We start from the raw sequence: 12,918 nt of genomic DNA, 5'->3' as shown, positions 1-12,918 counted from the left end.
TTTATGAGGGATTTTCTCGTGCGACAACTACCGACGTATTGAACTTCGTTTCTTCCTTCCACTAATTGAGGGCAGGATCCAGTTGGGCTTAGGTCAGATTTACGGCTATATGGTCACAAAGCTCTTTATATATTATTCTCCCATACCACTGTCAAGGGTCGCCTAAGGACAAGCAAAGTAAGAGTATACCTGAGTGAAAGTTTATAAACTTCATTATTTAGAAATTATCAGCAAAATTATCCGCACAGTTTGCATCCGCCAAGACAGTAACTTCGCAGATATCCGCATCCGCGCAGAGCTATACACATAGCCTACTCTTGTCGAATAGCACGAAGAGGTCTGCTCAAAGCTTAACGTCTCCATCCGACGACAGGCGAATCACCATCAACAGCATCAAATACCCTCACTCCTTAAGAACATTGCGGAGGCTCTTGGCACGCAATCTAGTGTTCAAAAATTGTATACCACCACCTCTCCTACCCTGCCGGCCAACATTCTGATGGTGATTTTTTTCCACCAGCGGGACTCGAAACAGGTAACCACGGTGTCAGACCATATAGGCTTGATGCCTTAACAATCATGGCCAGTACGCGGTCTATTAGTGTTATAACATAAAGGAAGACATTTCAGCAACTTTATTATATTTTTTGCACAAACTTCTTCAGGTTATTTTAAAATAGTCCTTGTTCTTTTCCGACCTCGACGGAATTAGGTTTGTGAATCCTAACGACTCTTTCGTTTTCACGCCCTTCGTGGCTCTTTACTTTCTTGCCCGATACCTTCGCTTCGATTTGTCAGACCCCTTCCATTTTTTCCTCTGATTAGTATTAATAGAAGATGATTGTCCAGCCGATCCCACGGCGTAGGAGTAGCGTGCCAGCCTCTCACCCGGAGGCCCCGGTCTAGGAAGCCAAGAATAATGACCGAGAGGATTTGTCTGTCGACCACAGGACACCTCGTAATTTGCAGGTCTTCGGGCTGAGCAGCGGTCGCTTAGTAGGCCATGGACCTCCGGGGCTGTTTATATATCCTGGACTGGACGTCGCTAGCAAATTCAAAATTCCAAATTTTTTCAATCTACCGAAATCTTGTACGGATCAAAATTTACTTAGAATTGGGTGTAATCCATTTTTAGTATTCAACATCTCTTCGTAATTCCAGAATTAACCGAGCTATTTGGTATCAATGCTTTCACCAAACCCCCTGTAAGCCTTTATTTAGGTTTTTTTAAATTATATATACCATACAAGAAATATCCTAAAATTGATACATGGTAAATATAAAGTTTGGTTGAAACAAGTCCAGAAATTTTCTCTTTAAAATCGTACGGACAGCCAGTTACACACACACACACACACACACACACACACACACACACACACACACACAAATCTTAACGTTTAGTGCATTTGTCTTCGAAACGTGTAAAAAGCGCCTAACACAACAAGTTCGAAAAGATAAATTCTGACAAACTTTCAGTTTTATAATAGACATTTCAAGTACAGATGCAGGGAAAACTATACTGCCCCGCGGCACACGATCGATCGTGGCGTTGGATTGCGGGAGTAGATAGGATTGTATGTCTACCCCTTACTCCACTTCCTTGTTACGGGTTCGGGGATGAGGTGAGAAGAGTTTATATGGCATGATTTACGGTTGGATGCCCTTCCTGATGCCGACGGAGCTAATGAAGGAGAAATGAATGTTGATGAATGAAATACCGAACAAGTCGCCTCGCGCTTTGGGTTACGTAGCTATCAGCTTGCATTCGGGAGATAGTGGGTTCGAACCTTATTGTCGGCAGACCTGTATGTGATTTTCTTTGCTTTCCCATTTTCACACTGCCGGGCTGAGTGGCTCAGACGGTTAAGGCGCTGGCCTTCTAACCCCAACTTGGCAGGTTCGATCCTGGCTCAGTCCGGTGGTATTTGAAGGTGCTCAAATACGACAGCCCCGTGTCGGTAGATTTACTGGCACGCAAAAGAACTCCTGCGGGACTAAATTCCGGCACCTCGGCGTCTCCGAAGACCTTAAAAAGTAGTTAGTGGGACGTAAAGCAAATAACATTATTCATTTTCACACTAGTCAAATTCCGGGGCTGAACCTCAATTAAGGTAAGTAGGAGGAAAGAATCGGCTATGGCTTATGAATAGAACTTGTCCCGGTATTTCCAATGACCATCCGCCACGTCACTCCCCACACCCTTGGTTAGGTCAATGACAGGCTGTATTTTACTTTTAGCTGTTCTATTTTTAGTTCACCCATTATTATTATTATTATTATTATTATTATTATTATTATTATTATTATTATTATTATTATTATTCGCTCTGTGGTGAAGTGGTTAGTGTGATTAGCTGCCAGACCCGGAGGCCTGGGCTCGATTCTCGGCTCTGCCACGAAATTTGAAAAGTGGCACGAGGGCTGGAACGGGGTCCACTCAGCCTCGGGAGGTCAACTGAGTAGGGCTGGGTTCGATTCCCTCCTCACCCATCTTCGAAGTGGTTTTCCGTGGTTTTCCACTTCTCCTCCAGACAAATAACGGGATTGTACTTAACTTAAGGCCACGGCCGCTTCCCTCTTCCTTGTCTATCCCTACCAATCTTCCCATCCCCCCACAAGGCCCCTGTTCAGTATAGCAGGTGAGGCTGCCTGGGCGAGGTACTGGTCCTCCTCCACAGTTGTATCCCCCGACCCAAAGTCTCACGCTCCAGGACACTGCCTTTGAGGCGGTGGAGATGGGGTCCCTCACTGAGTCTGAGGGAAATAGCAAACCTGGGGGGTAAACAGATTAAGAAAGAAAGTATGTTCTGTTATGCCATTTATTTCTGTAACAGTATGTGCAGTTTGTTAAATACTGATAGCGAATTAAAACTTGCAAATACATTTTTTCTATATTGGAATTCAATCTTATTCAGTTCAACATATTATTACAGTATTGTACCTACTAAACCAAATTAATTGTATTTGTGTGAATGATCCTTACCAGTTCCATTCTCTTTTGTATTTAATTACTCAAGATCTCAACGCCACCGTGCTATACTAATGTATAGCCTCGGGGTAATGCGCTGGTTTGCGGGTACTGAATGCTGGAGTTAGAATCCCAGCGAGGCAGAGAAATTTTCTTTCTTAAGCTATTTACCCCCCAGGGTTGGTTTTTTCCTCGGACTCAATGAGGGATCCCACCTCTACCACCTCAAGGGAAGTGTCCTGGAGCGTGAGACTTTGGGTCAAGGTATACAAGTGGGGAGGAGGACCAGTACAGGCGGCCTCACCTGCTATGCTGAACAGGGGCCTTGTGGGAGGATGGGAAGATTGGAAGGGATAGACAAGGAAGAGGGAAGGAAGCAGCCATAGCCTTAAGTTAGGTACCATCCCGGCGTTTGCCTGGAGGAGAAGTGGGAAACCACAGAAAACCACTTCGAGGATGGCTGAGGTGGGAATCGAACCCTCCTCTACTCAGTTGACCTTCCAAGGCTGAAAGGACCCCGTTCCAGGCCCGTTCCACAATGTGCTTTTATATTAGATAGTTTGATGAATTGACAACAATGGGTAACAATTCTCTTTCTCCCGCATTATTACCACACAACAAGAGAGTCCGCTCAACAATCGGTAACAATGATGTCACAATACGAACATCATATTGGATTCAAATAAGCATGTGCCCAAGGACCTCATAGAACTATGGTCTTGAATTTATTCCATAGCTCACTCTTGTGCATGTTAGTAAACAGCCAACTAAAACTGATATTTATTTTCCTATGATGTACTGGTACCTGTTTATAGTGTACTCTAGAGAAGAATATATGTCTATTGTAGAGGCCTGAACATTACACTCAAAGAAGATGACTACTACACATTTGTACAGCAGTTAGCAGAGATAATCCAGCCCGAGAAGGTGGAGCAATTCAAATTCAACATCAGTAAGCTACTACAGGTTCTAAAGGAACATGATCTCAGCATGGATAAACTGATGTTAGAGGTAAATTTTAGACTATTTCTGATTTAATATTCTACCGTAAACCTTATAATATTCCCTGGATACTTAAGCAGTGTTGAATCAAAGGGAGGTCCTCCATCCCAGTTGATCATTAAGTTTTCCCACACCCACCCTCACTGGTTCAAATTATCATATTTCTGACATAATCCAGTAATCTCCATAATCTAACTTAATTTTTTTAATTTTCCATAAGATTAAGAAGATTGCCAATGTTTTCCACAAGTCCTATTTAGAAAAAGTAGTGTGGCATTTCTGTTTTAGTATGTGTCACAGGTAAGAAGTTCTTTTTTATAATACTAGCATTGTTTTATTAATATTCCAAATTTGTGCCTATGACATTTTCATTCCTAGTGAAATCTGTCTGCAGACAAATAAGGAAGAGAATCTCCAGGATGATAAAATTAGGCAGAAGTATGTGGATATGAGTATGAAAGATTTAAGCAATAGACAGTAAGCAGGTTCAGGATATAGAAAGAGAATGGGTGGCATATAGGGATGCTGCAACAGAATGCCTAGGAACAACTGCATGTAAAGGTGGGGAATAAAAGTGAAATGATGAAGTCAGGGCAGCTTGTAAAAGGAAGGCATATATAAGTAATAATAATAACAACGTAAACGTTTCCACCTTTTCAATACTAAAATATATTCACAAAATTATAAATTACACGGTACTAGTTTCGACCCATCTAGGGGTCATCATCAGCCGTATTGGAGCAAAGATCACTTTTGGCGAAATCCTAAGAAAATGTTATTTTAAAGAATAACAAGTGAAATGAGATGTTATTATGGTAATAGTTAATAATACAAGGAATATACATACTAAGAGGTTTTTTAACAAAGAATAAAGTATAAATGGGGTGTTGTAAAAATTATAATCATGGAAATCAGTAAGTTCTTGTATTGAAATGACATATATAAAATTATATATGGCTTAGGAAGAGGGCTTAAGGTGGGGCTGAAGGGTGCAGGAGAAAGTGTAATTGTCTTGGAAAAGTACCTTTGATTAAATTTAGGATTGAGTTTAGGTTGGCTGCATTATTGTTTCTGAGGAAAGTGATAAATAGATCGAAGAGTATGTTGGGTTTCTCTGAGATTTCATTGAGATTGTGACTGGCATTAAAGTATTGGTCTAGGTGTATGTAGTAATTTTCCATTATGTTGAGTAAAGGGCCCTTGTTTGCTAATACGAGGATGTCCATGTCTTGTTCAATATTGGTGAAATTATGGTTATAATCTTGCATGTGTTGGCCGATGGCTGAAAACCTGTTGTATTTTATTGCATTAGTGTGCTCGTGGTATCTGATAATGAAGTTTCTCCCGGTTTGCCCGATGTAGGTTTTTTTTACAGGTGGTACATTTGATCCTATAAACTCCTGATTTTAAAAAACCATTAAAGGAAGGCATATCTGATATTGCTCCATACAAGGACGGATGCAGACAGGGAATTGTATATACATGAAAGAAACAGAATGAAACAAATAATTGATTCAAAACCACTTCGGGCAACTGGAGTGGGACATGGATGATGATGATGATGATGATGATGAATTGATTAAAAAAAAGTCATGGTAAGATTTAGTTGATAACCTGGAAAGGCTTGGTCAAGTGGCAGGGATACCTTTCTGGACAGTAATAAAGGATTTTAGAAAGTGAGGGAAAACAGAAATGAATAGTGTTTTGGGTTAATCGGATGAACTGCTGGTAGATCTCAGGGAATTACTGGACAGGTGAAAAGAATTTTAAAAATTTTCCCAACATAAAAGGAAATCTTTCAGTTGACATCGCTAAAAAACTGAGCTTATGGGGAGGAGGACAGTGACGTTAGTGAAATTATTTTTTGAGGAAGTTCAAAGGATGGTAAGTAAACTTCTGGCCATAAGGCAACAAGAATAGATGAAATTACATCTGAAATAGTGAAATATAGTGGGAAGGCACAGATAAAATGGCTTCACAGAGTAATAAGATTAGCATGGAAGGTACCTTTTGATTGGACGGACGAAAGCAGTAATAGGCAAGGTTTTTTTTTTTGCTAGGGGCTTTACATCGCACCGACACAGATAGGTCTTATGGCGACGATCACTGGCATTTTGGAAGGGAGGGTATGTTAATGGTTGAGAGTAAGTTGGATGAAAACCAGTGTGGTTTCAGACCACAGAAGGGCAGTCAGGATCAGATTTTCAGTATGCGCTAGGTAATTGAAAAATGCTACGAAAGGAATAGTCAGTTATGTTTTGTAGATTTAGAGAAGGCATATGACAGGGTAATGAGAGAAAAGATGTTAGCCATACTACAGGATTATGAGACTGATGGTGGATTTTCAAAAACAATCAAAGCATTTATGATGCAGTGAGAATTGATGGTAGAATTTATTGGCTCAAGATATTTACTGGGGTTGGACAAGGCTGTAATCTTTGACCTTTGTTGTTCATAGTTTACATGGATCATGCAGTGTACTAAAAGGTGTAAAGTGGCAGGCAGGGAGGGATTCATTTTTTTTTTTTTTTTTTTTGCTAGGGGCTTTACGTCGCACCGACACAGATAGGTCTTATGGCGACGATAGGATAGGAAAGGCCTAGGAGTTGGAAGGAAGCGGCCGTGGCCTTAATTAAGGTACAGCCCCAGCATTTGCCTGGAGTGAAAATGGGAAACCACGGAAAACCATTTTCAGGGCTGCCGATAGTGGGATTCGAACCTACTATCTCCCGGATGCAAGCTCACAGCCGCGCGCCTCTACGCGCACGGCGGGAGGGATTCAGTTGGGTGGAACTGTAGTAAGGAGTTGGCCTTATCTGATGACTTTGTCTTCAAAATGGGTTCAGTGTGTGTATGATATGAAAATGAGCAGTTCTAAGACTAAAGTGACGTTAAAAATTTCGTGTGGCCATTTCTAGCCAAGTGCAGACCTTGTAAGGCAGACTCTTCGATGAGGTTGGGCGACATCTGCCATGTGTAGGTAACTGCGTATTATTGTGGTGGAGGATTGTGTTATGTGTGGTGTGTGAGTTGCAGAGATGTTGGGGACAGCACAAACACCCATCCCTCAGGCCACTGGAATTAACCAATGAAGGTTAAAATTCCGGATTCCACCAGGAATCGAACCCGGGAACCTCTGAACCAAAGGCTGACCATTCAACCAACAATTTGGACAAAGTGATGTTGTTAGGGAAGAAACCTTAGAGAAGTGAATGTCAGTTTGGGAATACTAAACTGGAACACAAAGATCATTGCAAGTACCAAGGATGTATAGTCTCCAACAACAACAGCAGCAACAACAATGACAACAATGGTGTATGGCCTCCGGAGAGGCCTGTGTAGACGGCCTATAGGTGACCTGCTCGGCTGCGATGATGTGGCCCTACCTAAGATGATTTATAATGATGAAGACAGCACACACACACACAGCACCCAGCCCTCACACCAGAAGAATGAACCAATTAAGGTTAAAATCCCCAACCTGGCTGGGAATTGAAGCTGGGACCCTATGGACCAAAGATCAGAATACTAACCATTTAGCCATGTAGCTGGACAGTATAGTAAGCAAGACTGAACAATGGTGTAGCAAAGCTAATGCAGTGAACTCGCAACTGAAATCAATAGTATTCTGTAAATAAAAAATTATAAAATGCTCCCAAATAAAAATAGTTTCAAACCAATGTGTGTTCATACTACCTTTGCTTTATGGAAGTGAAAGCTGAAAACTATGCACACCTGCCTCAAGAGTTGCCGTGATGTGATTAGTTAATTTCAAAATTCCATGGCCTGCTCTCACATTGGCTAGCTGACACTAAGCTTCAAGAATTCCTGTGCAGCGATTCACTTCTTTCAGAAATCACAAAGGGGCCATACCATGCTCTCTAGTTGCTAGTGGAGAAATGAACCTATCACTGTTGCCAATGCAACAACTTGTCAGTAAATCTAACTCTTCTAAAGAATTATACAGCCACAGAATTTCTTTAGCTCTGAATTGAAAATATACATCTATTGCTTAGTGCCATTCAAAAGTACTGTTAGCCAAATAAGAGATATCATTATTGATAAAGGAATTCATGTAATTTAAATTTGACATTGGCAATGTTTAGTCTGGAAATATTGGCTAGTTGTGCATATTAAGTGTATAAATGCTACAAAGAAATGCAGTCTGAGTTCATGTGAAGCCTTTTTGGCATAATGGTAAGTGATTAAACTCTGCATTAGTCACGTGTTATCTGAGAGATACACTTGGTGATTATTTCCTGTAACTTGAGCTTGCTTGAGGCTAGAAGCCCATCTCCCCTCCTAGCTTCCTGTCTCAGAAATGGTAACATCCAGTAGTGTTGTGACCTTCATGCAATACAAATGTCACGAGTATTCATGTTTATCTCTAATGCATTTGACTTGCTATGAATTAGCTCATTATTATCGAAACCAACCTATTAGGTCGTGTTACGTACATTTAGTACGTGTTGAAGAGATGTTGAGTACAGAACAAAAATGGCCAACCAGACACCAGTGGGATCCGAACCCACAACCTCCCATTTTTGTTCTGTACTTAATATCTCTTCAACACGTACTAAATGTACGTAACACGATCTAATAGGTTGAAAGTCGGTTTCGATTACAATGCGGTCGTGAAAATTGAATATTCATTAGCTCATTATTGTTTGTACTAGTGCTTGCAGTTTGAGATCTTTTGAAATTGAAAATGAAGATGAAGATGATTTGTAAAACAGTATTGTGTTCAGTGAGTTGTTTGACTAATCAGTATAACATTACGATCCTGAAGACTGTGAAAAGAACAATCAGATAATTAGTTTAATTGTTTCAAATATGCCAGTGTCCTTTCTCAATATTTCAATGGATTGAAACCTTAAAGTGCATTTTATGTTGGTTTTTATCTTCAGCAAATCATATAGGGGTTGTGTAGATGGACTGAATTTGGATATCTCTCAGATACGACGTGGGCACTGATGCTACTTTTAGGACACACCTAATGCAGTGTTAACAGTACCTACTAAAAATTTCTTCCATCTACAGCACTGCTCTGCTGCATATGTCAAGATCTAATACATCACCTCTTTACACTTTCTTGGGACTTGCTCCTTCCAGATCAACTCACACTCTGGTAAAAAGCCTTCACCTTTTGTATGCACCAATAAAACACAAGAAATAGGAATGATTACCATATGAATTTCCACCTCTGTGGCTCAGACAGCAGGGCATCGGCCTCTCCCGCTGGGTTCCGTGATTCAAATCCTGGTCAGTTCATGTGAGATTTGTGCTGGACAAAGTGGAGGCGGGACAGGTTTTTCTCCGGCTACTCTGGTTTTGCAGGTTATAAATTTCATTTTTTGTCCGTATTGAAGATCTACTTGTGGTTTTCCCTGTCATCTTTCATTTCAGCAACACTCTCCACTATCATTTAATTTCATATGTCAGTCATTAATCATTGCCCCAGAGGAGTGTGACAGGCTTCGGCAGCCGGCACAATTCCTATCCACGCCATAAGATGGGGGCTTCATTCATTCCATCCCTGACCCGGTCATTGACTGGAAAACAGGTTGTAGGTTTTCATAATTTTCATTCATTTCATAAAAAGATCGACCATAGCCCAGATAACAAACAACAAACTGCCTAGGATATAAAAAAATCTGAATGATGAAAACTTTAAAAAGTCATTAAAATATAATTTAATTAACAGGTGCCTTGTATTCCATAAATGAACTGTAAAATCAAAATTTGTGTTTTGTTTTAATATAAATTAGAATATATGTTTTTGTTGTATACAGTATGGGGTGTATAGTATTACAGTATCTTGTATGATAAATGTAAAGTTCTATAGACAATAATTAAAACTTGAAACTGGAATTTTACTCATCTCCATGTCCAGTCCTACATCAGTTTGCTTCCCAAGTACTTGAAGCTTTCCACAATTTTAAGATCTTTGCCCCTAATTTTTACAGTACTTTTCCCTTTTTTTTCTTCTCAAAGGAGCACCATTGTATTGCTTTTCTCCGTGCTATTTTCATTCCATAATAAATTACTCTTACTAATATACATGTCCATTTGAACTTGCATTTTGCTCTCTGCACCACATTATCATCTGCAAACAACTCCATGCCCCTCCTCATAATTTCATCCATTACCATCATTGACATTGATGGTATCTGGTCATAGAAACATGACATATAAACTCATCTCACGTCCCACCCTACTTTCGTAATCTTCTCATTGTATTTGTTTATACCCTACTCTGTATCGAGAAACAGGACTAAGGAGTAGATTATGAACAACGATGGCAACAGCACACTTTCCTGTCTTAAACCAGTTACATTCCAAAACCATTTTGTCGTACCCACATCCTACCCACAGAAATCTGGACATGGTTGCAACTATTATTGTACATTGCTTGTATTTGACCATTTGTTTCTCAAATCCCTTTAGCTTTATGGCTTTCGTTACATTTGCGCTGTGGATGCCATCATATGCCTTTTCTAAATCGAGGATTGTATTTTCTTTCACATTCCCAATGCTTTTCCATTAACCCTCCAGTACACGCGCCACAGTTGTTCGACTGCAGATTTGTTCTTTTTGTTTCAGTCCAGTGAGTAGTTATCTCACAAGTTTCGCCTTCCACCTTATCTTAGAACGGACCTCACCTTCTGGTCTATTACAGCATTTAACCTTCAGTTCGCTGTCTGCCGGCTCTGGGGATATTTTAGTTACAGCGCGGTGCTTTCTACCGTGTGCGTGTAGTTGTGTGCTCTGTTGTGAAGGTCAGCTGGGTGGTGTGCTTTAAATTTTCAGTGACTATTGCACTCTTTTATTACATATGGTTGTACCCTAAAATGGATCCAGAAGAAGTGAAAAGTATAAATAACGTGCTTGATAGTGTTGAAAAGGAATACTGTATATACAGAATGAAGCATTACTGAGAGACCAATGTGCTGCCAGAAAGAGACTTTTTCACAAAGACGACGAAGATGAGAGTGAAATGTTATCCTCAGAAGAGGAGGAAGATTCAGTGATACAGAAGAGAGTGAACACAACACGGACACGGAAGTTTCGGTTGATACTGAAGAAGAATAAGAAGAAGAAGAAGAAGAAGAAGAAGAAGAAGAAGAAGAAGAAGAAGGAACTGAGGATAACAGTGTCAGACTTGAACTCCCTCCTCGCCCACCCCAGTATACTGGAAGAGCCTTGGAATCTAAATGGAACATACACTGCTGCGCTTATTGGGGCTGAGTAAGGAGAAACATCGTAACACACATCTCTGGCCCGAAACGTATGGCTCATGATGTTGCATCTCCTGTAGAAGCATGGAAATTTTTTTTTTTCCTGGCAGTATGCTGGATAACATTGTAAATTATACGGATATTTGAATCGAAAAACAACAAGGAAACTACAGTAGACCACGTGATGCTTCAAGCACAAATGTCATTGAAGTCAAAGCTGTGATTGGTTTACTTTATTTAGCTGGTGTACTGAAGTCATCCTACCTGAACTTGAGAGATATATGAGCGCGAGACGGAAGTGCGCAACACTATTGGCATAAATAGATTTCAGTTTTTACTCTCAGCTTTACGGTTTGACTGTATTACTGATAGAAAAGAAAGACAGAGTGCTGATAGACTCGCAGCCATGAGAGATATATGTGAGGATTTCTTTGACTGTTGCAAAATGAACTATTCTTTGAGTGAATATGTAACGGTCAATGAAATGTTGGATGCGTAGTAAATGTCCATTCTGACAATACATTGCTAATAAGCCTACAAAATATGGATGGAAAATATTCTCCCTAACAGACACTAGAACATTCTACATACAGAATATGGAAATATACGTCAGGAAACATCAAGAAGGTCCCCATAAAGTGAACAATAGTGGCAAAGATGTGGTTGAAAGTCTTATTCAGTCAATTTCTGGATCCGGTCGAAACATAACTGTGCATAATTGGTATATGTTTGTACCGTTAGCCCCCATAGTATGATAGCTAACCATAGGTTAACTATGGTAGGAACTCAACAAAAAACAAAAGAGAAATTCCTCCCTCCTTTGTACAAGTCAAAGACAGGCAACCTCAAGGCAGTTTGTTTGGTTTCGGAAACGTTGCAATTCTGCTATCATATGTGCCCGGGAAGAACAAGGTGTTGTCAACTATGCACAACAGTGATGAGATTGATGAAGAATCTGGTGATGCTCGAAAAACAGAAATGCTTGTTTTTTACAATCTCACAAAGGGAGGAGTAGACGTGATTGATAAGCTAAAAAGTGCATATTCTCATATTCTGTTCCTCGCGTAAGTCGCCAATGGCCTCTAGCCCTGTTCTATACACTTCTAAATGCAGGAGGGATTAACAGATTCATCATTCTGCAGGCAAAGTCTGATATGAGTAGATGTATATTTCTGAAAACCCTTTCAACTGAACAGTGCCACGAATATTACAGTATTGCCTCAATCTAGACTGTATCCCCTGGGGAATGAATCAGAGACTTCAGGATTTACTTCGACCACAGCTAGTTCAGAAGCGACCTGAAGAAAAGCCCCAATACCTTGGAAGATGTAACTTTTGCAACAGGACCAAGAACCGGAAAATGAAGACTACTTGCGCAACATGTTCACACTTTATCTGCCGGGAACATACTGTCTTCACTGTACCAATATTGCAGCTTGGGAAGAGGAGAAAATTATGACAATGACTTATAATGAGTATGAACCAAGAAGCAGTAACTGCTATGAAACAGACTTTAAGTGATTATAAAATGTATAAACACAGAGTATTTGTTACAATATACTGGATATTTACATTTTGTAACTGAAGAAACTGAATGGACCAGGACATATCTTCTTAAGCTTCACTGTACATAACTTCTTTTAGTACCGTATCTAGTTTTCTTATTTTTTAATGTAATTACACCATCTATATTATTGCTATCTTTTG

The 12,918-nt window shown here is 40.1% G+C and overlaps 1 protein-coding gene across 1 annotated transcript in view; it reads left to right on the top strand.

Annotated features, from left to right (window-relative positions):
• Positions 1–12,918, top strand: part of LOC136879333 (sodium channel protein Nach-like) — a 105,270-nt gene that overhangs the window by 63,269 nt on the left and 29,083 nt on the right. The window contains exon 4 of the mRNA XM_068229071.1: positions 3,820–3,982. Within this exon, the coding sequence (XP_068085172.1) occupies positions 3,820–3,982 (163 nt within the window). The remainder of the gene's footprint in view (positions 1–3,819; positions 3,983–12,918) is intronic.

This window comes from Anabrus simplex, chromosome 8 (genome assembly GCF_040414725.1).
Source record: "Anabrus simplex isolate iqAnaSimp1 chromosome 8, ASM4041472v1, whole genome shotgun sequence".
Taxonomy (NCBI): domain Eukaryota; kingdom Metazoa; phylum Arthropoda; class Insecta; order Orthoptera; family Tettigoniidae; genus Anabrus; species Anabrus simplex.
This window is presented reverse-complemented; position numbering and strand designations above follow the sequence as displayed.